Source organism: Epinephelus fuscoguttatus, linkage group LG21, assembly GCF_011397635.1.
Source record: "Epinephelus fuscoguttatus linkage group LG21, E.fuscoguttatus.final_Chr_v1".
Lineage (NCBI taxonomy): Eukaryota > Metazoa > Chordata > Actinopteri > Perciformes > Serranidae > Epinephelus > Epinephelus fuscoguttatus.
Genome location: NC_064772.1, coordinates 7,410,853 through 7,438,265, shown reverse-complemented (window position 1 = coordinate 7,438,265; position 27,413 = coordinate 7,410,853). Strand labels below are relative to the sequence as shown.

The window sequence follows — 27,413 nt, the reverse complement described above, 5'->3', positions numbered from 1 at the left end:
TCAAGAACTATAACGCTTGGCAGAGGAATAAAATAAAACCAGCAGTTTGAGTGAAATGACGGTTAAAACATCTTTTCAGATCTTTACATTTCTTGTGTTTTTATTAAAAGGTGTTTTATTGTCATTTTGAGCCACAGTGAATCCCCCCTCTCTTTCACCCTCACTCACGTGCCTTCATTTGGCGTCGCTGCTTTGGCTCGTGTCAGAGCGCACGTGCCAGGCACAAGCGAGCCCCAGCGGCGGAGTTACGTCATACTTGTAGCAAAAGGAGGCAGGCTGCTGCTGACCTGCAATATGTGGGTCACACACACACACACACACACACACGTCACGTCCAGAATGCTATAAATGAAACTGCCCAATGGTACAAGTACAGCTGAAATGGCTCGTTGATTAATCAGTCAGTTGAGAGGAAATTATATGGCAACCATACTGACTGATCATTTTTCATGCATGCAAAACCATTCGTTGTTCCAGTTTTTCTAATGTGAAGATTTGCCGCTTCTTCTTTTTATTTCAATAATTACATTCTTAATAATAAATAAATATATTTTTTAGTCCGGTTGGTTGGACAAAATAATGGGAAGGTGTCACTTTGGGCTCTGGGTAATTGACAGAATTTCTCACAAGTTTTACAAACCAAACATTCAAAACTATGTATGAGTCAAAGGGGAACAAATAAGTTAAGAATACCAATGTTTTTTCCATGGACTGGTAAAGTTCAATCAATATTTGTGAACTTGAGCTGCTTCTGTTCAGCCAGTAGCTAACCAGAGAATGAAGTGTGAGACTTATGATGTCACAGGGTAGTCTGGAGTCTGGAGCTGCTCCATAAACTATGAATTGGAGACTGATTTTGTGGATTTTTTTTAACCTAAATGAGCTTTTTTCCATTGTAGTGTTCTCGGCTCTGAAACAGAGAATGTACCCATATACTCAGAACATTCCCCTGGGTGCTAGAACATCTTTCACCATTCACTGTCTGTGGAGCAGCTCCAGACCTTATACCATATGACATCACACATTTGGGTTTTAACACTCTAGTTTTTGGGTTTGGAAGGCAGTTGTTCATTTTTACTAATATTTTTGGACTGTCTTAGACCATTAAAATAACACATGAATTTTGAAAATGGGCGTAGTCCCCCTTAATTTGCTTCTCTGAACTTTGAACGCTAAAACGGGGTGGTTTTGATAACAATTAATATCAACACTTGGCATTTTACCCCCAATCTCAGACAAAACTGATGTGCAGTTTTTAACGTAAACACAACTGCATTTCCCCAATTGGCCACAAGAACTTGCCAAAAACTTTGAACATCTCATGTGATGGGAGAATCAAGAAAAAAGGAGCATGTTTTGGTGAAGAAAACTAGATGACATATAATCTAAAACGTAATTCTCATGCCATTATAGGAGAAGATAAAGTCACAGCGCACAGAAACAGACAGGTCAGGGATAACACTCAGCTGTAAAGCAGTCGCTCTGGAGCCAGAGGGGATTCAGCACTTTGCCAAAGACACATCAGCCAGTAAAGTTTTTTCAGTCTTCCCTCTAATGACAGAAATAGTATCAGGACAGACATATTGTGCACTGTCAACACCCAGCAGCCTTGGATGTTTCTCTGAAGGGCATGTAGCTGTTTCATCAGAGACCTCCTTGTACCTCAGCTCCATCTCGCCACCTTCAGACCAGCATGTGCGTGTAGCGCTCCAAAAATCACTATGCCAGGTCAGTGGAGTTAAGATCTTTATTGGAAACCCAGCCTTCAAACATCATAGTACATTTTTTTATTAATTCAGAGTTACAGCAACAACAACAACAGGCCCCATGTGGTCCAGAGCAGTGGCTCCCAAAGTGAGGTGCTGGCCCCCCTCAGGGAACATGGGGCAGTTTCCAGAGGGAGCTGAAGAAGGAAATAAACTTCTGTATATCTGTTATTTGATTTTCTATAGAGGTTCACAGAACGTGAAAGAGTGACAGCTCTAATCTGAGGTTTTATTGGTGTGTGTGTCAGTGGTGGAAAGGTTTGGGAACCACTGGTCTAGAGAGACTGTGACAGTGTGTTGAAGCCACAGAACGAGCAGCGAAGAGTTCAAAACAGAACACGGAAACACAAACAGACAGAAAACACAAATAAGGGAAACAATAGAAAAATACATTTCGATTCTTCTTTTTGATGTCAGGGGAGAGGGATCACCCTCATTCAGGCCATGGTTCAATCCAAAACAAGCAAATAGTTCACTGTAATACCATCGATGTCAGTGGAATATGACGTCAACAAAAAGATACAGAGCCAAGTGTTATTATCTTTGTTCGGTCTTCGATAAACAGCTTTCAAACTGTCTAAAAGTGTATGAACTGTCTTACAGGCTACAATGATACAGACTCCCAAAGGAAAAGACAAACTGGTTTATCTTTTTTATTGACGAATCCAGAGATTCTGTACTTGTTGCTAATTCCACATAGTGTGAAATCAATATAAATACATTTTTAAAAGGATGACGCATGAGAGATTTTGCAGTCATGGTATTGGCCTGAGCCTCCCCTATATAGCCAGTGAGTGTTTCTTGGATAATATGGAAAAAATAAAAATAAAAAAACTAATGAAAACCTCAGTGATGGCAAATTTGCCATTTTGTTGATGTTAGAAGCAAAAAGGTGAAAATCTAGAAATGCTCCAGATATTCAACCTAAATATGATGCTGGTGATCAGCCTACTCCTGATTCTCCAATCCAGCTGCATGAAGGCAAACTGACTGTGTTATCATTCAGTCACCAGGCAGCCTGCTGCATTGCCCTCCAGTTCTACGACTGATAACTCAGACAGTCACACTAAAGCAGCATTTCAAATTCATTTATGTCAACAATAAACTAAGAGTACTGGTGTCGTTTTTTCCCCCCTTATGTGAAATGCACTTTAAGTTCTCAAAAAACAACAGAGACGTCTACTGATGGTTAACAAACTGGAATAAACTGAAACATACTGTATATTAATAAACTGTATTGGATTGGCATAGGCTGATCTTAATAAAAATAATCATTATCGGTGCATGTATCGGCTGAAAATATCCCAATTGGAGCATCTCTAGGAAAATCCCACCTTCTCCGTCCAGTGGCAGGACTTTAGATCTGGAAAGAGAGAGAAAACAGATTTATTTCAACTTTTGTGCTGCACTTTAAAAATGTTCTTTTGTGCTCTAAAGTAAAATTATTAGAGTTTCTGCATTCCGTTTACACCTCTGAGGACAGTTATTCAGCTTTAATTGTGTTAGGAGAAGGGCTGCAAGTAGAGTTGGGTACCTAACTCAGCACTGTCATGGGTACCAACTGAGTAACACACAAATCACATTGAATCAATTGGTGCCAAATTTTGATACCTGAGAGATAATCTGGGTAAGAGTAACTTGGAAACAGACAGAGCAGAACAATGTCACATTTTCGGCTTGATCAAGTCACACAGTCAAGGCAATGGTGAGCCAAAAGCGGTTGCAACTATTGTTATATTTTTCAAAATTGGACACGGACAAGGCTTGCTGCAATATTTGTAATGCGAGCGGCAAACCTGTCCAGGTCAACAAGTCCCGTGTCTGACCACAGGTTCTTATTTGAATCTATGCAGCTGTCTGCACCGACTCCATGCAGGTTCATGTCTCAGCTGCATCTCATGGGCTTAACTGCGACCTAAAGCATTTACACCTCAAGTCTATTTTTTCATCATTACACACGTAAATGCCAGGTTAATGCCCAATATAAAACACTACTACTTTACTCATAACACTCCAATTAACTACACTTTCTTTAAGGCAAACATGACAGCGTTCTGAGGCTATGCCCTGGTGACTGGCTGACAGGATGGAGGCAGTATGTTCTAAATTACATTTTTGGTATTTTTCAGAGAGAAAGGAGCAGAAAATGCACCAGTATTGGTTCAACTGTGAAGTTAACCCAAGCCAAGCTGCACGTCATCAATTAATTGGAAGTTTAAGTTCTCAATAGTCAATAAGTGATAATAATGTGGTCTGTGTAGAGAAATATTCACATTGGAGAGACTGAAACCAGCAAAAAAAACCAACAACATAGCTGACAATGAATATTTGTTGACTGACTAAAAGACTGATCAACTAATTGTTTAAGCTACAGATAGAAGATATTTGAACCTTTCCCACACCTATTCAACGAAGAACTAAAGACTCACAGGTAAGGCTGGATATGAAATCCCAGTGCTCTCTCAGCATTAAAAAAGTCTTAAGACTAATTCTTTCATCAGGTGGAACTGATTTAAATCAAACCTCTGTGAATGTTAGACTGCAGTTTATTGAGGCCGAAATTTCGACATCATTTAGTATTTCAGGACTTTGGTTTCTTTTGTCATAACGTTTTGGAAAAGTATGCAAAAGGAAAGAATACACTGAAAAAAATGATATCCAGGAAAAGTTAATTGTAAATTGAGAGGAGCTTACATCATCAATGTCTTCATCATCGTCGCCAATGTCATCGAACTGGATCTCATCATCGTCTCCAGGCCCGAAGGTGTCTGTCTCGTTGATTTTGGCTTCAAGGTGGAAGATGGAAGGCAGTGTTAGAGAGAAAATACTCACCATGAAAAACATTATGTTTCAACTACACTGTGATGAACTGACACCTAAAAGTGACATGACTTATTTAATACTGTGTGTTAGAGGTAATAAAAACAAGTAAGGAAAGTGAGGACCTCTGCTGTTAAAAGTCAGCAACTGCATGTATTCATTAACAGTTTTCACCATTACTAAACTGGTGAATAATGCAAGAACACAGCAGCAGTCTGTTAAAAAATGAACACTGAGGTTTTGATGGACTTAAGGAAATCCTCATCTTTTTTGTCACAGTCTCATCTGTCTCAGGTTTTCACACACCGTTCACCTTGAGACAGTTTACACACCAACACTGTAAATAAATTCCTGGACTTGTCTGACTACAGTAACATTCAGTTTGTGGATCCAGCAGCTGGAGGGCTAGCTTAACTCACCATGCTCTGGCAGCTCTCCGTACGCTTTCAAACTCCGAGCCTCATCTGCGTTGTACTTGAGGATGACATCAGCTTTGTTGTCCTGAAACAGAAGTTGAGGCATCGCAGTGTTTAGGTTACAACATTTTAGTGTTTTAGTGACAGGAGGTAAATAGATGAGACCACATGACAGGTTTTTGTAGTTATCTTCAGTTGACCCAACTTGATTACACGATTGAAGGACTGGGACCAGAAATTTGTAAAATGTACGGTTATTAATCAAATCATAATCCTGACTATGGTATTCAATAAACACATGCATCAATGACTGTGGAACAAAGACATATCACTGAATATAAGAATCTATAATACTGTCTTGACCATTTCGGGATATAGTATTGAAAAAAATTATGTCTACATTATAATAACGTAATTATGTTGTAAAAAAAAATGCTTAAAAAGGAGCAAAATTAAAGATAGAAATAAAATTACACAATTAAAAGTAAAACAGTATAAAATGAGAAATTAAAATTCAATAAAATATCATAATGCAGGATATATATAAAATAATTCAAGTATTTTAAGATAACATTAAACAGAAAATACTGATTTTTCGTGGATTATAAACAGACAGCAGAGGTCACCCTTAGTAGTAAATCTAGACTTCTGGGGAACTGAAATAAGTTTTTAATTTAATACCAGGGTTCCCACACATTTTCATGGATAAAATTTCAAAACCTTTCCATGACTTTTTCAAGGTTCCATAAAAAAAAAAAAAAAATCTTTGCCAAATTTGCCCAGTCAATTTTTAACACATCAGATTTAAATTCTAGCTAGGTGGTACACAGAGGGAGGCATCACAAGGGAGAAAATTAAGAAACACACCTGATGGTAAACAAAACGTCACACATCGACGCATATTAGAGCTACGTTATGACGGCTACAGAACATCTTTGCTGTTGTGTTACATTGTGAAAACCCAGTAATACCCTGTAAAGGATAAATAGACTTTAAAATAGGGGTCTAGAAGCAATTGTAAAACAAAAGAGGGATACTAAAATGGATGCATGTAGCCATAAAATACACCTCTCTTAATCTTCTATTGCAAACTTTACATTAAAATCCTAGTATTTCACCGAGCTCTGTGCTGATTGCCTGCTATTTGTCAGCATTTCTTGTATCATCTTGGAAGAAAAATCATAATATGAGGTGTTGTTGCACCAAAATTATTAGCTTCTTGTTGTCCACGCCCATGTTTTATCCTTGTTTGAGTGAGCTATGTAACATCAGGTTATAAAGTCAGCTGCAGAGTACAGCAAGAGGGTAAAATATTTTAACTTTGCACAGCAATGCCATCTATCGTTAACGTTATACTCCGCTAGCCTGATTGAGTTTTACCATCCTGCTCTTGTCCACTAACCTTTACCCATCATATTTTCTTACTATATGCTTCAAACACAGTTACAATAATCAGGACAGGATGAAAATAAAGGAATTAATAACTTTCTCCAGGTCAGAAATGGTTCAATTTGAGATACTAACTGGTAAAAACAAGGCCAGATATCCACTTGTACTTGGTTTAAAAGTCAAGATCTTAACAGAGCATGAGTTCAATATCTTTGGGTCCTTTGTGTCTGCAACGCCATGTCAAAAAAAAAATAATAAAAAAAAAATATAATCATGTTGCCTTGTTCGTCATACCTTTATACAACGGGCTTTACAATTTCAGACATCTATGTCAGTAACTCTTCCTGTCAGAAAACAAAAACTTCTAAAAAGCTGGATTTTACAGAAATGCTGCTGCTTATTTTTCTTGAAGACCTGTGCTATGTCACAGTGAGAATCGGCTCAGTGTTAACAGTCTGCTCTGTGTCATAGGTGAGCGACCAACACACCTGGTAATCTCTCAGTCCGACCAAGATGATGTCTGACGTGTTAATCCAAACCTAGATGGAAACAAAACAAAACAAAGCATAGATTACCCCATGTCATACAGAAACACACTGAACTTTGTGACCCTCACACTCACACACACGGTCAATTGAGTTCATGCTGCCTCATTAACGCAGGCTAACTGACCATTGAGAACACGCCGATTCAGCATTACGCCAGGAGGTTTCCTGTGTGTGCTGGCTGGGGGGGGGCGCGGAAAGGTGCGAGGGGATGTTCAGGACATTCCTACCTTTTTCCGGAGTTTTCCTCTGATGTGGCAAAGCCGCTTAGTTCCATCAAAGCACATGGCCTCCAGACGTCCATTCCCCAGCATTTTGATCACCTGAGCATATTCTGGAAGACACAAGACAGCAGAGGAGGGTTAGTACAAAGTGATAAGGGACTGCGATCGAGACATTTGCATTAAGATTCAGGTGTTTCTGTTCTACCAATAACACAGGCGGGTACCAAGACATGACGTGGGTTCTTACAGATAGAGAAACACTTTATGGTTAGATGAGATTAGAGATATATATAGACTAAGACACACAATATATATAGTTAACAAGATTTATTGCTGTGATTAATAGCATAGGTGCCCAGCCTCACCTGAAATATGCAATGGCCAATTATAAAACTTTTATTAAATGTGACATTAGACATATTAAGCCTCAGGGTAAACAAATGTTGGTGTTACATCACACAGAAAAGGTGACATATTAAATGAGTGAGATGAGTGTCTCAACTCACATCTAGAAACTAAATTTATGGGCAGCTCTTACAACCTCCCCTATAGAGCCAGGCGACATGGAGAAAATCAATTACCACAATATATTTGCCCAAATACCTTGATATTGATATTGCGTTGATATTGTAGGGTTAACTATTGGTGCTTTCACAAAATATTTACACAATGAGATTTTTGATAAATAAATCATCAGTAATGAGGATATAATGACTAAGCGGGCAAAGGCAAAAAAGAACAGTCTGTACGTTCAGAAAGCGACATCACTTTACTGTAATACAGCCTTTAAATTTAGGTAAAGTTAACACTTAGGATACTACAATATCCAAAATTTAAGCCAACATCTAGTCTCACATCATGATATCGATATATTGCTCTGCCCTGGTTCCCTAACCAATTTCACCCAATCACCAAATTCTCTTGTTAATAAGAAACAAATTGCTGCGTAGGATGTTGAGAAGAATTGATTTCTAGGAAAACAGCCTGTTTATCCGGGTGGGAAAAAAAATTAAGAGTTTATTACCAAATTATGTCCTTACAGATTGGTGCATAGACGCGCTGATAACTGATGCAGCATTATTGGTAGTATCTGCGGCATTTCTGATGCTAGTATTGATACAACTCTAATTGTACTAAATTTTCCTTCAACTCTGGAAATATAATTTTACATTAAAGAACAAGATGAGGACAAAAAAAGGCCAAGGGATGGAAACAGAAGAGGCCTCAGCATCCCTGGTGAATAGGAAGGTTCTACAGTTCTTGTACAGAAAAGAGAAAAAGGAGGAGAGTGTTTGCGTAAAACAAGTGGAAGCAGCATAATCCTGGTCTTAAACTTTTTTTAAATTTACATTTTTATTCACATGACATCTGGACTGCTCACTAAAAAAGGCCAAACTGACTAAATTATCCAAGTAAGTCCTTATATTTCTTCTCACATAATGACTGAAATGTTTAACTTCCATTTTTAATACAGTAACATGTGATCTACATCCAATTGACACATAAAGAAATGATTTTGAGAGATGTTTGTATATTGGTTTTATGATTTATGACTTATGTATCCTCCTTTTTTCATTGTATGTATTCATAATGTCTGTACTGCTTCAAGTTGATTGCAGCTTGGTGTAGCACTACTGCCCAAACAAAATTTCCCTCTGCGGACAATAAAGTAGATCTTATTTAAACATTTTCAGAAAAATGTGATATATGAATATATAAATAAATATTCTAAGAAGGTTCTGTGATTTTTATAATTCTTTAATGGACAAAACTCTGTGTGCATTAAATAAGCTGTGCGTTCTACCTGAAGGTGTTTCTTACACCAGCAAAGCCTCCTCCACACATTCACTTTCATGCCAACAGGGATTTTGGCAGCACTGAGCGCTGCAGTCAAAGCTCTGAACGCTGTTGACTGCGAACTGATGCTACCATCTAGTAAGGCTCTCCATAAGGATGTCTGTTGCATATGAAAAATCCTCCTCTTCACACATCACTGCTGAAATTATATTTCTCAAAAGGTGTGCTGAATGTTGTGCAGTGTCTATTTCAGTTTTTGACTCAGTATGGGTTTATGTTTTATTTCTCTTTGCCCTAAAAATGTTATTTTATGAGGCTCTTATGAACTCTGACCTGCTGATTTGTTATTGTTCATGACATCTAACAGATAATCAACAACACCAAGTTTGATCATTATGCCACTGTATTGTTCAAGAAAAAATACCAAACATTGTCTCCCTCAACAAGTATCTATTATCAATTAGTCTGCCAACTATTTTTTTTATTATAAATCAACTGCTTGATTAGTTTATAAAATGTCAAAAAATAGTGGAAAAATGCTAATCACAAATGCCCAAAACTCAAGTTGACACCTTGAAACAGGTTTATTCTGTGTCTTGGATTTGGTGTTTAAAGAGTTTAACTGAGCACACATCCTCCAGCAAAAAAGATAGATTTTTTGTTAGCTGTCTTCGGTGTAACTTTGTCAGCAGCAGCTGACTCTTCCGACCACCTATCAGCCAAAAAAAAAAAAAAAAAAGCACTAGAACCAGTACTCACCCTGTCCGTCCTCTTTGAACACCAGCTCTCTCTTCTCAGACTCATTCTCATTCTTTCCACGTCGCCGATTCTTTCCTCCTTTACCTATAAACATGCACAAGGAGATATCAATCAATGTTATCCATTCATTTTTTTATGGATTCTTGTCACTGACCTAGCAGTGTATATCAGTTCGCTTTCAGTTCCAGTTAAGTCTACTTCTCTTTGTGTAAATTTCTAGTTGACGAACTACCTCCAAAGATAACCTGCCTGGAAATGGTCAATTAAAAACTAGCGTAAGCATTGGTAGAGTATAACAAGGTACAATTACTCAAGTATTGTAATAGAGAATAAATTGAGGTCATTTATTTGAGTGTTGTCTTTTCCATGTTATTTTCTGCTTTTACTCACCTACATTTCAGAGGGAAATATTGTACCATTAACTTCACTACACTTAACTGACAGCTTTAGTTACTTTACAAATTAAGATTTTTACAAAATATACAAAGAGTGTATACAATGTGATGTTTGTTATAAATTAAACTGCTCAGCATACATACATGCACAGCTATAATATCTACCCATCAACTATTCGAATAATCTTATATCTTCGCATAGTTCAGATTTATATTTAAAATCCTATGACTTAAGCAACACAGATTGTAAGCTTTGTAAGCTTTACAGAAAATAGTATTAGAACCTCTGGAACAAATTTTTTTGCCATATATATATTATTTTAACCAACTGATTAGATGATCTTTTGCGGCAATTACGTTTAATCCAAGATATTAGTCTACTTACCCTTATTAGTAAAGCAATACAAAAATACATAATATACAAACATCAACAAAACATAACATAGCTGGGATACTATAAAATAACATTAGCAACTGAAACACTACAAGTAACTAGTAATATGGACAAGGATAAATATGAAAAGGAAATAATTTCCTGCGTTTAATATATGCATTGAAAAAACTTCAACACTATATAATACCAAAATTAGGCTACATTACCCTTATTATACTTACATACTTTTACTTGTGTGACATTCCCAATGCAGGGCTTTTATTTGTAACAGAGTATTTCTACAGTGTGATATTAGCACTTTTACATTAGTCGAGGACCTGAATACTGGCTCAAATACTGAGTGTCATCCACTGTCAGTGTAGCTGGGAACACTACAGCAGATAGGGAATGACAAGAACAGTAGCTAACGTTAAAGTTGCCTTGCTAGTTCGCTAATCTAAATGACATACTTGAAACGGTACGCTTAATTTTGATAATCAATTGAGTTTAAAAATCAAGTACAAGGTTACCTGGTGATATCAGGGGTTAACTTGGGTGAAATAAAAGTCCCAGATGTCACGGGCCACACCGGGGTGGGGTTTAACTAGCTAGTTAGCTGTGTCAGCTATCAACGGTATTAAACAGCAAAGTACGTTAGCTATTAGCTGGCTAGCAGCAGAAAGTGTTGTACAACTTTATCAAGCTTGAACTAACTTCGTCATTATCTCAGCCGAATTCTTGTTTAGCGAATAAGTTGGACTCAGACACTAGTACACGACTTATAATTCTTGTGAATTTCCCCCCGCGGATGAATAAACTATCTACCTATGTGTCTATATATCTAATTCGTGTTGCTAACAAGCGTTAGCTGGTCAGTGTCACGTTTTCACTGCGTGTGTCGTAGCGGCGGGCTCGACAAGACAATTAACAACACTGAAACATACGTTTACATCTCCGTCCGTCCCTTACCTTTATTTTTGGGCATATTCTTTCACTCCTCGATCACGTTAATCCCGCTCGGTAGAAACGACTGACGGTTAAACAATAACTGTGTACAACAGTCAGCGAAAGCACAGGTCTGAACTGACTGAACGCTACGAGAGAAACTAGCTAGTCACCGCTCATTCGCTCTGCCGATTTGCGCATGCGCCTGCCAAGGAATTCAAAACTGCGTTGCTTTATTGTAACTTGATTGTTACAGAGACAATCACCTGTTGTTGCAAATGGCAAATAAATACACTCAAAAACAGTACTTAAAACAAGTATGTAGTCTTTTACTGTGACAATACTCCATTACAAGTAAAAGTGCCGCGTTCAAAATATAAGTAAGATGCATAAGTATTCGCACCAAATAAACTTAAACTATCAAAAGTAATGCATTATGCAGAGTGCCTTATTTTAGAATAATGTATTACTGAACTATAATTGTTGATGCATTAATGTTGGTATAAAATTACACCATGTATCAGTGCCACAATCCCTACAAACAAATATTATTGCTGGATTTTCAAATTTTCAATGGTCTTTGGACACATCATGTGTGACGGATGCTTCCGTCAGAAAAAACAAAAAACAAATCTGAGCTTAACATGGTGATATTTCATTAAAATAGCTTTATTTTGCATGTCTCATTTAAAATTTGGCCAAGAATACAAGAGTACAAGAATAAACCATTTGCACAACTAACCAGCATCGACAAGAGTGAAGAACCATGGCTTTTTTCAACTCCAGGATTTCAGCGTCATCTTTTAACTTCTAACTTTCAAATGTCACAGGGTAAGTTTTAGAACTCTGATAACTAATTTATGCTAGCAGAGGGGTCCTTCATTTTCTGCCAGTCACTCAGGGATGCTCAAGAAAAAATATTTGTAGCTTTGGGGTCTCTAATTATGAATCAACAAATCTCTTTATTGTTACTGTTAGTTCTTGTTTAATGGTGCAGTGCGGGTCTACCTATGGTACGTCTAAAGTGGTGTTACCATACCCAGACAGAACACGGCATAATACAATATGTTGGGGGTAGTGTTTCTTTGTGTTTGTTTTTGCATCACCTCAGTTTGTTTATTATTTTACATTCTGCTGGGTAACTTATTCTAAGATAATGTTTTAGTTGATTTCCATTTTGTATTGATAATCCGAATGTACAAAGCGTATGGTACAAAGTAACTGGTGACTAATGTTGTCAAATAAATTAAGTGGAGTGGAGGAAAACAGAACAGCCCCTTCATATTACAGTATTTTTCCAGTCAGTACAGTGCTGTATTACGCCGCGCCACCAGGGGGCGGAGGCTCCCCCGGTGCGCTGCTGATGTTTATATTTTCCCATAAAGAAGCTGGACATTTTGGGGGAGCTGAGCAAATGATTCCCATCGAAACCTGGCTACCCTCCTGCAGCGACTGAAGCATAAATATCCTCTCTCTCTGAACATTTAAACGTGAGTTTCAGCTTTTGATTTTAACCGATAAATAGCAAACTGGTGCAAAGTTAAAAAAAAGAATAAAGTACATTTTCGGTTGGAAACTTGTAGCCCCGTTAGCTGCCTTGTTGCTAAGCTAGGTGCAGTTTTGTCTCCAGCTAACGAGGTTTGGCTGTGATGGCCGACTTCAGCAGCAGGATCATGGTGAGTAAATATTTATTCAGTACATTTAAGAGTTTAGCAGGACGAGGAGTACTGCTGCTGCTTTTCTCTGGACTCAATAAAACGGAACATTATATGTGCTTGTCTGTGTACCATATTAGCTGCGGTGAAATGTAACTAAGTACATTTACTTAAGTACTGTACTTAAGTAGGCCTACATATTTGAGGTGCTTGTACTTTGCTTGAGTCTTGTCTTGTCATGCTATATTATACTTTGCTCCCCTATATTTCAGAGGGAAATGTTGTTTTTACACTGCATTTATCTGACAGCTTTAGTTGCTGTATAAATTAAGATTATTGCATAATTAAACGTATGAAAAGTTTATATATTTTTGTATTTGTTTAGTAATTTATTTAAAATGATTATTTATATTTATTTTTCTTCTTTTATTTTACAATTTTAATTTTATTATGTTATTATTTATTTGTTTATTAGTAATACTGTGAGCCTTTGCACATCTCCAAGAACGTACTTTTGCACATTCCTGCCTAGCTCTTTCATGGTAGACAGTTACATAGGTTATATTTTTAAATTGAATGTTATGCTATTTTAAATAGAATGCTGTGGCAAGGCCCTGCAGTTACATTTGTCTCAAGACCTTGCCCCCCTCTGTATAGGTCAAGTACACATTATAATACTGAAATGAAGTGAATGATTAAATCGTGAGGTAATGTACTGTATGGATGGATGTTTTGCTTTGTTACCTTTTTTTTGTATGTCTGTCTTGTATAAATGTAAATTTGAAATAAAATAAATAAATTACTAGCATGTTTAAAATGTTTTTTATTGTTTATTTTTCATATTTTGTATTAATGTTTCTCGTCTATGCACCAAAACACCAAAGCAAATTCTGTATGTGAGAATCTGCGTGGCAATTAAACAGAATCTGATTCTGATGACATCAAACTACCCAACAGGTCATACACATACAGCTAAAACAATTAGTTGATTTCTTCAGTAGTTGATTGTCAGAAAATTAATTGGCAATTATTAATTTTTGATTATTATTATTTATTTATTTTTCCGTGTAAAACATTTCATGGTTCCAGCTTCACAGACTTTTCCTTTTTATAATGTTGATAATTGTGGTGTCTTAGTGATAATGTTAAAGACTGGACAAAACAAACTTTGTGAATGTGACACTTTGGGCTTTGGCTCATTATGACAAACATTTCTCACTGTTTTTCCACTATTTTTTTTTTACAAACCAAACAATCAGTGGATTAATGGAGAAAATAATCAGCTAATTAACGCATTATGAAATTAATAGTTCATAATAGTTCATTAATAGTTCAAACTGAGCTCCACTCTAACCAACTACAACTGTAAATCCTGCTTTTAAATTAATGCATGAGTCAGTATAATATAATAAGATCACATATAATAGTATAACAATCACAAAGGACATTTCGATGCTACATACTTATAGCTACATTTTACTGACTATACTTTTACTGAAGCAACATTTTCAATGCAGAACTTATACTCGTAACAGAGGTTGTTACAGTGTGGTATTAGTACTTTTACCTAGGTAAAGGATCTGAATACCAATGCATATTAGTTACATTTAGTATGCTTTTGAGTGATATTTTTGACATTTATTTCAAATGAAAGAATGTTGGATATTACTCTTTCTTTCCATCTTATTTAAAATAATTTAAAACATGAATATGAAATAAAAACAACACAACAATACTTGAAATAGCGATACTTCTAAATAACAGTGACAATTGAAAAATTACAGGTAAACTGAAAAAACTAGTTGAATAAAGATAAAAAAACAATACACTTGTTTTAGACTTGCTTTAAAAACCCTGAAACTAAACACCATACAGTTTATATGTTCATTTTGTCTGTTAATTTATTGTACAAAATTAAGAAAACAACATTACCTGCCATCTTCATGCTGCGAAAAACAATGTACATTGTTTTCTCAATAAGTAATCTAGTCATTTTGTGTGTAAAATATCAGAAAATAGTGAAAAATTCTCATCATAAATGCCCAGTCAAGCAGACGTCTTCATATTTGTTGTTCAAAATCCCAAATATATTCAGTTTACTGGCATAAAAAAAACCATAAGATAAACACATTGAAGAGGCCAGAATTTTTCTCTTTCTGCATAGAGTAGATGAATAAATTATTGATTGATAATCAAAATAGTAATATTTTGCAATTGATTGACTAATAATTTCAACTCATGTTTTACAGCAGAAAAAAATGTTTATTCTGTTGAGTGTGACTCTATGTGTTTTTCTCTTGTCAGATGTCTTCTGAACACCCAGCAATCGGAGGTGGGCCTGCAGGAAAAGCGATTTTGTCTTCAGTCGTGTCAGGCAGTGGAAACAGGGACGTTGTAGATGGGATGGACCAGATATCTGTGGTGAGAATCGATGATGAACACATTGCAGAGGAGCAGTCTGATGTTGGGGGGAAGGTTAAAGACACTGCACAGTGCTATGAGGTGGAGTACTTGATGCCTGCAGAGGAGGTCGTTGTGGGAGAGGAAGAGGAAGACGATGTTTACGTCATTGAGTATTCAAATCCTGAAGAAGAAGGAGAGAGCTACAAGTTCACAATGTCCGTGGACAGATCGCTCCCGACCAAAAAGCCGATAATTAAACATCCTTTGGTGAGGGAGAGTGCCAGAGCTCCTTTACCTGTGATGACCAGCCCAGCCAAACTGCCTGTGCCAGTGAAGCCGAGAGATAAGGTTAGGCGGAAAAAGAGGAAGCAGGTGGCTGTCGAAAAGGAGGCGAACAAGTTGGAGGTTCTTAGCAACACGGATGTGTTGAAGCATGGAGAGAACTACAGGGAACTGATGGGGCTGGACTCAGGTTCAGATAAAAGAGAACTGGTGTGCACGCTGTGCCCACCACCCGGAAAACACTTCAAGAGAGCCGCAGGTTTGGCTGTACATTTAAAACACATGCACCACATGGAGGGAAACAAGACGTTCTTCTGTACAAAGTGCGAGCAGACGGTTCGCACCCAGATTGCACTTGATGCCCACACAAAACGCCACGCCAACCAGGAGGCCGTGTTCACCTGCCTCCTCTGCTCAGCGGAGACGGACAAGACAGGGTACAAAGGAACAAGGTGGGGTCTGAAGAAACACCTGGAGACGGAGCACCCGGGTATCATCCCTCGCTGCAACATCTGTAATAAAGGCTTCAAGTCACTTGTGTCATATTTGGGTGATCAGTTCAGGCATGTTGGTGTGTCGCCCTATTACTGTGCCCAGTGTCAGATCTATGAAATGACTGAGAGGGGTCTGAGTGTTCACATCAAGAATCACGACAAGAAGAAGAAGAGAGAGCAGCTGAAGGAGTCTGGTGAGATCAACCTGCAGACATTTGAAACTTCTGCTAACGCCGGCTACGTCACAGACGATTCTGACTTCTAATCAGTTTTGTTTTATGTCTGTATTATGAGTATTATGACTAAAGCAGCACAAGCTCAGTGACCTCTCTGTCAGACGTGTCTGACATTTATGCATCTTTGACTGAACTTTGGTGATTTTAGAATTTGCCTCAAGCTGGGTGGAGTCTTCTACCTTTAGCATCCATCAGTGTCACATGTTGAACAGTTGGAGTTTGAGAAAATCACTTTTTTTCACAACCTGGGTCTTGTTTATGTATATTTGGCCATCACTCCTCTTGGGTATGTTTCATTTTTCTCACAAGCTTCATTTAGAGGTCCAGTGTGTAGGATTTAATGGGATATATTGGCAGAAATTAAATATAATAAGTATGTTTTCTGTAGTGCATAATCACCTGAAAATAAGAAACGATGTGTTTTCATTACCTTAGAATGAACTGCTACTATCTACTTAGGTAGTGGGTCCTTGTCCACGGAGATTGCTATGTTGCACCGCCATGTTTCAACAGTAGCCCAGAATGGACAAACCAAACACTGGCTCTAGATAGGGCCAATCACATTTCGCCTCAATCACCATAATAAGAAGCCCCTCCGCAATTAGCAGTGTTAAGAAAAAAACCCACTTATTTGTAATGTGAAACTGCTTTATTCAGCATTTTTACCAGTTTAAACCATTTAGGTTGTTTGTTTCAACATGTCAGTCAGCACAGAGGAAACACTGTTTGTAACATAAAACTGCTTTATTTAGTGTTTTTAGCAGTTTTAATCACCAGGGCCCTATTTCAGAGAGCAGACTCAACAAACTGCCTAATCCTGATCTCTGATTTGACTGAGCCTGAGCTGGGAAACTCTTGAATTTTGGTTCCAGAACAGCAGATCAGCATTTGTTCAATCAACTCTGAGTATGTTCAGCCTGAGGGAAGCGCGTTCACTGTGAGCACCAACAACCATCATCATTGGAGTGCAGATGACATCAGCATCTTTAGTGGCAGAAAGCAGAGAGCCACTTATTTCATCCCAACTGAAATGGACACTTTGATGAGCGTGAATGAAGATTTCAAACATGTCTTAAAAAAAAAAACCCAGATACAACAGCTGCAACTAAACAGCATGAGGTGTGATGGGGAATTATTGCAGAGTGTTAATAGGTAATGTGAAGTGATGTTATGTAGTGATGCATTAATACATGTCTAATATACAGAAAATATAGAAACATTTTTTTTTATCTTAACAGTGTTCATATATTTTAATATAATTTGCTATATCCTCTTATTCAGCTGTAATCTGATGGAGCCCAAACGCACCTAGCAACAACTCAAAATCAAACACAAATATATTGTACAGACTGGTAAAATTTTTTAGTTGTACTTACGTTGTTCTTAGAATATTGGGCTTTGGTTAATTGAATTGCTGTGAAATGACTTCCTGTTAACACTGACAAACCTGCAGTTCTGTGGAATTTCTCTTTGATGATCCTTTATGATTTATGCCCAGGGAAAACCACAAAAACGGGCAAAAGTCTTTTCAGTGCCAGAGTCATTTTTCTTACGAGCCAACAAACCGTTGCCTTGCTGATGTGTTCAGCGTCTTTGATGTTATAAAGAAAATTGCCGTTGCCGAAGAATCAAAGGACAATGCATAAAATGTGCTGTGATGATAATGCAAATCCAGGATGTGTAATATGTGATAGATGTGGGTGGAACAGATTGTTAGATAAATGATAGACTATGAGGTGATATGGTATCTTTCCTATAGACACTCCTCCGGGGAGACATCCAAACGGGGTCTAATCACCTTCTCCTTACACAACAGCCTCTGAATAAACTGGGCCTCAACCTCCACCACTTCATTCATAAAAGGACACGCCATGTCTCTCCTTCCTGCTACACGCTCAGTGAGTGATAAGCCTCAGGCTTAGATGAAGCCAGCAGGTTTGCTTCACGGAGTAAGTTGTAACTAATTCAGGGTTACACTGAACTGGCTTTGTGAAACGGAAAAGTCAAGAGTTTCCCTCGCCTCAGGCTTAACATACTCAAGAGTTTTCACTAATCCTGCTCTCTGAAATGGGGCCTGTGGTTTGTTTGTTTGTTTGTTTGTTTTGGAGAGCAAGAGACCTCTGTGAATAAATCAGCTCCCGGAAAAAAAGAACGCCAAAACAATGAACACTGAAGGAATTCTAACCAGGAGAAGTTTCAGCTGGTTGCAGTGTGCGATCCTCACCACTAGATGGCACTAAATCTTATACACAGGACCCTTAAATGAACAGTTTGACATTAGGGAAGTAAATTTATTTGCTTTCTTGCTGAGTTAGATGAGATCGATGATACTCACTTGTCTGTATCATTATGTCTGCAAAATGTCAAGAAATATTGAAAAATGCCTGTTTAAGTTTCTTGTGATGTTTTTAAATGTTACACTGAGTTTGATAAACAGTCCCAAACCCAAAGATATTTAGTTAACAGCAAAAGTATGACTTAGGAAAAGCTGAAACCAGATAATTTTTGGTGTTTTTGTTTGAAAAATGACTGAGAATGTTTTAATCATTATAAAAACAGCTGCCATTTACATGTTTTTTTCCCCCAATTCGTGCTCTAATGTAAATAAGACCAAGGTTGTAAAAGAAGCAGGTTTACATGCTGTATTCAGTCTTCTTCATTAGTGTTTGAGTCAGTGCATGCGTGTGTAAATACTGTATATTCTGCATTACTCATGAGATATTCCAGTTCATTAAAGTAAATGATCCTACAGGTTCACAGCAAACTGAGACAGTGGAACATGTAACATGTTGATGTTTACATGCAGGCAGCTTAATGTGGTTTAAAGACTGATTTTCTAACATTTTATACTGAAATACTTCCTGTCCACAGCTTTTTGTTCTCATCTTTTAACAGCTGCAGGTTTCGTCCAGTAGAGGGGAAAATGATGATCTCAGTATGATTATTAGGTGTCACCTGTGTAAAGTGTTGGATTTCAGAAGTGTTCAGATCTGCAGGTGGAAATGACAAAAATAAACACTATACTAACCCATGCGAAGGGCAAAGCCAGTATTTTTTTCATGTTTTATTGTGAAACATGTTCTTTGCTTTAATATTTACATTTTTTAAGGTTGATGTGAGTTTTTCTACATGTATGCAGCAGCACATCAGTTCAGGGAGCTGTGAAAATGAACCTAAGGTGCTTAATCCATCACAGTGAACATGTAGGCTTCATTATTTGATTTTATTTTGATTTATTTTTGTCAAAGTTGGACGGCAGCTTAAAAGGTTGCATATAAGATCTGGTGTGGTGCATTCAAGTGCTCGTGGGACTTCTGAGACCTCATAGAAACTGGTTTAATGCAAGTTGCAAATAGTAGAATAGGTTTTTGTTCATTTTTTTTTTTCCTGTATTCTGGGGTTGATTTTCACATAAACATACTTCATGACTTTGTTGTTTTTCTGCAGTCAAATCTCAGCTGTTTGAAAAATATTCACTTGAACATACAGTGTCTAAATTTCTGCCACAAAGAGTTTCTCAATCAAAATAATTACAAAAGGCAAAGAGCAAAGCCATCATTGCAGTCAGTTTCTTCCAGGTAGGATTCCTTAAATGTTCATCATTGAGGAGGTTTTTACTGTGAGATGAATTATTTGCAGAGGTCTCCTCCTCTCCAAGTCAAACTGACGAGGTAATTTAAACAAGTAAAAACACTAAATGAAGCAGTTTCTCGTTAAAAATCTGTGACTTTCACATGCTGTTTGGCACAGCAGGGGCTGGAGCCGAGCTACTGCTAACATTTGCTCAGCGTGTTTCTCTGATAACTAAAGATCCAGACATCTGATAACTAAAATCCTTTGTCCTGTTAAATCATATAATTGAAAACAACCAAGAAAAGAAAAAAAATGAGCTGTAAAATGGATCAAAAGTCCATTTCTGTCAGCTTCTTGCAGACAACCACAACTCTGACGCTTGCGCAAAGTGAATATGACGCCACTGACAGTCAACAGCAACCAAATGGCGTGGACCCTGTTCTTGATTAAAATTACAGATTTCTCTGGGTTTGAATGTGGTTGGAAACATTTGGGATAATGTTAGTACACAACTAAGTAAACTAAATAACATTAAGCCTAATCATTGTAAGACATTTAAATGCTGAAAATTTACTTAGTATATCCTTACAAAAACCCTGAAAGAATTTTCGAACTTATGGCTGGTTGAAATAACAGTGTGTCAGATGTTCCTTGTGATGGATTAACTATCTCAAAACATGTTCTGAAAGCTGATTTCAGTCAGTTAAAATAATAGGTGTCCGTAAAGTACATGATGTTATTTGTATTTGTATTAAATGGGATAGAAAATAAAATAACAGCGTGATCCAGGTAGTTGTATTTTTCTAAAAACAAAAAAAAACAAAAGCTGCATGCATGTAAACATGGACACTACAAAGAGAAAAAAATATTGGTGCTTTCTTACAGTAACACTAAATTCACAACAGTTCTGGAGCTTTCGATCGTATCACATCGTCTTCTTCAGCTGATATATCGCTCAGTTATCATTAAACAACAAAGGGTGCAAAAACAAAATAGAATTTGAGCTTCTACAGCTCAGTGAAGATCATGTGATGTTATCAAAAGCTCTAGAACAGAACAGCTACTAAACTGGTGAGAATGTTTTGTCAAAAACCTGATGTAGAAAATTTAGCTAGAAAAGATTTAGAAAAGTAAAATAGATCAAATTATTTAGCTCAACTGGAAGAAATAATCCACATGTAAAATATTTTTTTAATCATCTTTAAAGATCACTTAGGTTGTTAATGGAGTAAAAACACCAAAAAAATTTAAGTTGCCATCATTTTTGACATTTTTAAAGGCTTAAAAAAATCAGTGAACCCCCCAGAAACTAATGGATAGATGAATTTATTATTAATGTGTCTCTTAAAGTTTTCACTTGGGACCCCTTGAACCAAATCAGTGTCTGATTTAAACTCCTCATTACAATTTATATACATTATGCATTTACATGAGGAAAAAAAAGTATTAATGAGGTTATTATGTTGTTATTTCAGAAAAACAGAGATATTGTTTTCGGAAATTAATGCATTTTACATCTGTGCAGTCTTAGTGTGGTCATAAGTTCTCAGATTATCTGATTTGAAGGATATTTTGAGAAGAGGGGGTCAAATATTCAGTATTTCACAGGAGGAAGACAAAGTGAGACAAAAGAAACACAAAATAAACAGTTTTCCAGATTTAAATTTGGACCCTTTTAGGGGCCCCAACCTGCAGATCAGGAGCCACTGAGGTTATGTGTGTGCACCCTTATTGATGGTGTGTGACGACACACTTTCACTGAAGCCTGCATTAACAGTTTAAATTAAAATGTGAAACCATGTTTTAAGCCCAAAGTGTGGATTAAAAAACCCACTGATGATAAATACTGTATGTGGAGATGGTTTGATGCAACCTTCACGCATTTATTTAAACATTACTTTTGCGATCAATGAGGTTAAAAAAAACAACAACAAAAAAATACATTAAATAGAGGAAGTAAAATAACAAAATAAAAGCTAATTGTGATTATTCTGCTTTTGGAGGATGGAAAACGTATTAAAGGTGCATAAGATAACCAATTTATCAACTAGGTTTGGTGCAGAAACAGAGATGAACTACCACAATCAGGTTTTATTAAACCTTGAAGAATAAATGAGGGTTTTTGTTTTGTTTTTTTTTATTTTGAAGGTGAAAACAGTTTTTGCAATGAGTACTTTGAGATGTATGTATTTGTTTTTTGTCTTTTTTGTTCTTTGCTGTAACAAGTTGCCACATTACACTTGCCTTTTTAAATTTTTTTGGCATCATTAAAGGGAAACGCCACTGATGTGTTGAGTGTTGTGTTGTTTTTCTCACCATGAAACACTTTTTCAGTATAATATCTAGGTTTGATAACCAAGCTTTAATGAAATATTTGTATTTTTGTATGTGAAAAGACACAATAAAATTGTAAACAGTAATACAGCAGTGCAATAGTGCAGAGTGCAAAGGGTGCTGAAATAAATACGATTGATGTAATGGGTTTGTTTCACATGAGGTAGAGCAGGATATGACATATACAGCCATGCTTATATGTTGACAGTGATGATATGAACATGTTTATGGACAGTGAGTGTTTAGACTCTGAAATATACACTAGTCAGCCGAAACACTAAAACCACTGACAGGTGGAGAGAATAACATCGGTGCAATGTTCTGCTGGAAAACCTTGGGTCCTGGCATTCATGTGGATGCTACTTGACATGCTCCACCCACCTAGACACAGTTGCAGACTAAGTACCCCCCTCATGACAACAGCACTCCCCAGTGGCCGTGCCCCCAGGACAATGAACCATGTCACACTATAAAAACTATTCAGGAATGACCCGAGGAACGTGACGAAGAGCTCAAGGTATCGACCTGGCCTCCAAATTTGACACATCCCAATCTGATTGAGCTTTTATGGGGCGTACCAGTACCCCAGAGGTACCCTGAGCCACGGTGGGGCCTCCTTGGATCAGACTGGGCTCTCAGCTGTCGAGGCATGGACACAGGACCTCTGGGGCTGTTCTGTGGTGTCTGTTGAGACTGGTACGTCCCAGATGCTCAGTCAGATTGAGACACCTTCCGCACCGAAACTTTGTCTGGTTGTTCAGGGGTACAGTGTTGTGTAGCACCTCCCAGAGGAGAGATGCTGTTACAGGTTGTGTCCAGGGTGAGAGGGCCTGCAGTGATGTTTCCTGCCCTGACGGCAGACTGGCACCAGTTAGTCTTTCTGCAGACTTGACTGTCTGTTGTAGTCTGTTCCTGTGGCTGATCCAACTTACACAGACAATAGCCTTAGAATTGAGTTCAGTCTTGGTTTCATCATCGTGTTTCTCACAGTCTGAGACTCCTGTAGGTGCTATCCTATGTCTCTTACCGAGGAGGCGTCTGGCCACTCAGCCATAAAGTGCAGGTCAGTGGGGTGTTGCAGTGATGGTTGTCGTTATGGGAGTTTCTCCACTCAGGAGCTCAGCCACAGTGACCATCAGGTTCTTGGTGACCTCTCTTTGCCCTTCTCCCCTTATTGCTCAGTTAGTCAGGGTGTCACAGCTCTGGAGTCCTGATTGTTCCAAACTTCTTCAGTTTTAGGAATGGTGAAGGCCTCTGAGCTCTTAGGAACCTTTACTGACAGTCCTCAGATCTGTGCCTCCACACGCTCCTGTCTCTGAGCTCTGAGGGCAGCTTTGTTCACCTTAAGGTTCAGTTTCTGTCTGCTGTAACACCTTCTATGTAACAGGTGTGCGTCTCAACAAATCTCATCCAATCAGTTGAACTGACCACAGATGAACTCCAATCAGCTGTAAAAGCATCTGCAGCTGACTGGAGCACTCAGCACCTGAGCTGAATAAAAGAGTCTGAATAATCCTGATGTCAATGTGACATATTTATATATAGTTTTAAGAAATCCTGTTTTTTGTCAGTTAGTCATATTAAGCATCAGTTGTTGAGGTAAAATATGAATTTAAATGATTTTATCATTAAGCTGTAACATAAAATTGTGGAAAAAGGCGAATACTGTCTGAATGCACTGCGAGTACAATATTGAGATACTTGTACTTTATGCTACTTTATACTTGTACCCCACTAAATCTGAGGCAAATATTGTGCTTTTACTCAACTACAAAACCCAAAACCAGTGAAGTTGGCGCGTTGTGTAAACCGTAAATAAAAACAGAATACAATGATTTGCAAATCCTTTTCAACCTATATTCAATTGAATACACTGCAAAGACAAGTTACTTAATGTTCCAACAGGTAAACTTTGTAATTTTTTGCAAATATTCGCTCATTTGGAATTTGATGCCTGCAACATGTTTCAAAAAAGCTGGCACAAGTGGCAAAAAAGACTGAGAAAGTTGAGGAATGCTCATCAAACACTTATTTGGAACATCCCACAGGTGAACGGGCTAATTGGGAACAGGTGGGTGCCATGATTGGGTATAAAAGCAGCTTCCCTGAAATGCTCAGTCATTCACAAACAAGGATGGGGCGAGGGTCACCACTTAGTGAACAAATGCGTGAGCTGATTGTCGAACAGTTTAAGAACAACATTCCTCAACGAGCTATTGCAAGAAATTTAGGGATTTCATCATCTACGGTCCGTAATATCGTCAAAAGGTTCAGAGAATCTGGAGAAATCACTGCACGTAGCGACAAGGCCGAAACCAACATTGAATGCCCGTGACCTTCGATCCCTCAGGCGGTACTGCATCAAAAAACATCAGTGTGTAAAGGACATCACCACATGGGCTCAGGAACACTTCAGAAAACCACTGTCAGTAACTACAGTTCGTCGCTACATCTGCAAGTGCAAGTTAAAACTCTACAATGCAAAGCGAAAGCCATTTATCAACAGCACCCAGAAACGCCGCCGGCTTCGCTGGGCCCGAGCTCATCTAAGATGGACTGATGCAAAGTGGAAAAGTGTTCTGTGGTCTGACGAGTCCACATTTCAAATTGTTTTTGGAAACTGTGGGACGCCGTGTCCTCCGGACCAAAGAGGAAAAGAACCATCCGGACTGTTATAGGCGCAAAGTTCAAAAGCCAGCATCTGTGATGGTATGGGGTGTATTAGTGCCCAAGGCATGGGCAACTTACACATATGTGAAGGCACCATTAATGCTGAAAGGTACATACAGGTTTTGGAGCAACATATGTTGCCATCCAAGCAATGTCTTTTCATGGACGCCCTGCTTATTTCAGCAAGACAATGCCAAGCCACATTCTGCACGTGTTACAACAGCATGGCTCCATAGTAAAAGAGTGCGGGTACTAGACTGGCCTGCCTGTAGTCCAGACCTGTCTCCCATTGAAAATGTGTGGCGCATTATGAAGCGTAAAATACGACAACGGAGACCCCGGACTGTTGAACAACTTAAGCTGTACATCAAGCAAGAATGGGAAAGAGTTCCACCTGAAAAGCTTCAAAAATTGGTCTCCTCAGTTCCCAAACGTTTACTGAGTGTCGTTAAAAGGAAAGGCGATGTAACACAGTGGTAAAAAGGCCCCTGTGCCAACTTTTTTGCAATGTGTTGCTGCCTTTAAATTCTAAGTTAATGATTATTTGCAAAAAAAAAATAAAGTTTCTCAGTTTGAACATTAAACATCTTGTCTTTGCAGTGTATTCAATTGAATATAAGTTGAAAAGGATTTGCAAATCATTGTATTCTGTTTTTATCTACGATTTACATAACGTGCCAACTTCACTGGTTTTGGGTTTTGTACATTTGTCTGACAGATTTAGTTACTTTTCACATTTAGGTTATTTAAGGTCCAGTGTGTCAGATTTAGGGAGATTTACTGGCATCTAGCAGTGAGGATTGCAGATTACAACCAGCTGAAAATTCTCCAGGTTGGAATTCCTTCAACATTAATCGTTCAGGAGGCTTTGGTTTATATTCATTTGTGGTGAAGCTGTGAGCAGGATACAACAATAAAACTTCATTTATCCCTTCATAGGACAACTGGAAAGTACGTTTTTTTTCCTAATTTGGGTGAACTTTCCCTTTGAAAACAGAGTCAGCATGCGTTATTATTAGCAGATTATCCTTTTTATTATTTTTAATAGAAAGTCCAACTCTCACTGCAGGTACAAAAACAGAGAGCTGGCGTAGCAGCAGGGCTGAACGCTGACAGGATCAGACAGAAGAGGAAGAAGAAGAGGAAGATAGAGAGAAGAAGAAAGCTTTTCCCCAGTTCATAATTACAGAAAAAAATCCTTTTACATTCCTTTATCCCAGAGCTGTACATGGATAGACGAGGCAAACAACATTTATATATTTCATATTATATATAAAACAAAAGAAAATCTATACCTTTTTTTCTCAGAGCAGTAAAAGTTTTATCCCTTTATGTTGACGGACATTCAGGTGACCACAGGGAGGAAGCAGTTTTCAATCATTCACAGAAACGTTACAGTATGTCTGAAGGATGCAGGAGAGAGTTTTTGTTTAGTGCTCGCTGATTGTCTTCACTCTGCTCTGTTTAAATCTCAGGTGAGAGGAGGTTTGTTTTTGCAGCAGAGGCACCAGAGGTACAGGTTTAGATTTTACCTGGAGGTCATAGCTAACATATGGAGTTAGATTGATCTCAAAATTGTTTGTGTGAGGAGATTGACAATCTGTGTGTAAATGTATAATTTGTAAATATAGAGCAATTTAAACAAATACAAAAAAAGATTTGTAAACGCACCAAAATATTTTGCAAATATGAAGCATATCTGCAAATACACAAACAAATCTCAAAAATAAAAAGAGTGCGTTAAATGCTAAATCGCAAGAGTAAAACTGAGATTCACAAATATCTGACAGTTGTAAATGTTAGGAAGATATTCACAAATGCTTTTCATTATTTGTAAATGAATTAAATGTATTGAGATATTTTTTATTTGTGGAATTTGTTTGTGTATTTGCAGATCCATTTTATATCAACAAAATAGTTTTTTGAGTTTACACATTTTTTTGTGTATTTGTAGGCATATGATTACAGATTTCACGTTAAAACACAGATTGTCTCTCCCCGCACAAATAATACTGAGACAAATCTCCACAGTGAACTAACCATTTCATCACTGATGAACCTCTAAGATGGCATACACACTTAAATGTAGTTCTGAAGCCTGAATACAGCTGGAATGTTTTTTAAATGTACTCAGGTGAGTGTTTTTCTTTCTGCTGCTACAAAATTTAAAGGGTTTTGCTGACAGAAAACATCCTATTCATCACAAACACGTTAAAGATTGTGACATGAAATGATGCTTCAAGAAGAGCTGGACTCCAAAACATGACGTCAGCTGTTTATAAAGGAGAGGTTTGTAAAGGACAGGTGACAGAAGACAAAATGGATCCATCAGATTTT

The 27,413-nt window shown here is 37.7% G+C and overlaps 2 protein-coding genes across 3 annotated transcripts; one reads left to right on the top strand and one right to left on the bottom strand.

Moving 5' to 3' along the window:
• Window positions 1–1,733: 1,733 nt before the first annotated feature.
• eif1axb (eukaryotic translation initiation factor 1A X-linked b) lies at window positions 1,734–11,613 on the bottom strand. The gene is made up of 7 exons (XM_049566041.1): window positions 11,454–11,613; window positions 9,717–9,800; window positions 7,167–7,270; window positions 6,880–6,930; window positions 5,006–5,087; window positions 4,461–4,552; window positions 1,734–3,129 (listed from the first exon to the last, which is right to left on the bottom strand). Exons 1-7 carry the CDS (start codon window positions 11,467–11,469, stop codon window positions 3,124–3,126), a joined length of 435 nt encoding a protein of 144 aa, XP_049421998.1. The 5' UTR covers window positions 11,470–11,613; the 3' UTR covers window positions 1,734–3,123.
• A 1,205-nt stretch (window positions 11,614–12,818) lies between these two features.
• LOC125882245 (protein snail homolog Sna-like) lies at window positions 12,819–17,665 on the top strand. 2 transcript variants are annotated; one of them, XM_049566025.1, is made up of 2 exons: window positions 12,819–12,919; window positions 15,389–17,665. In XM_049566025.1, exon 2 carries the CDS (start codon window positions 15,389–15,391, stop codon window positions 16,526–16,528), a length of 1,140 nt encoding a protein of 379 aa, XP_049421982.1. In that variant the 5' UTR covers window positions 12,819–12,919; the 3' UTR covers window positions 16,529–17,665. The 2 variants fall into 2 exon arrangements, with proteins under 2 accessions (XP_049421982.1, XP_049421981.1); XM_049566024.1 differs by having other exon boundaries at window positions 12,826–13,105.
• Window positions 17,666–27,413: the final 9,748 nt, after the last annotated feature.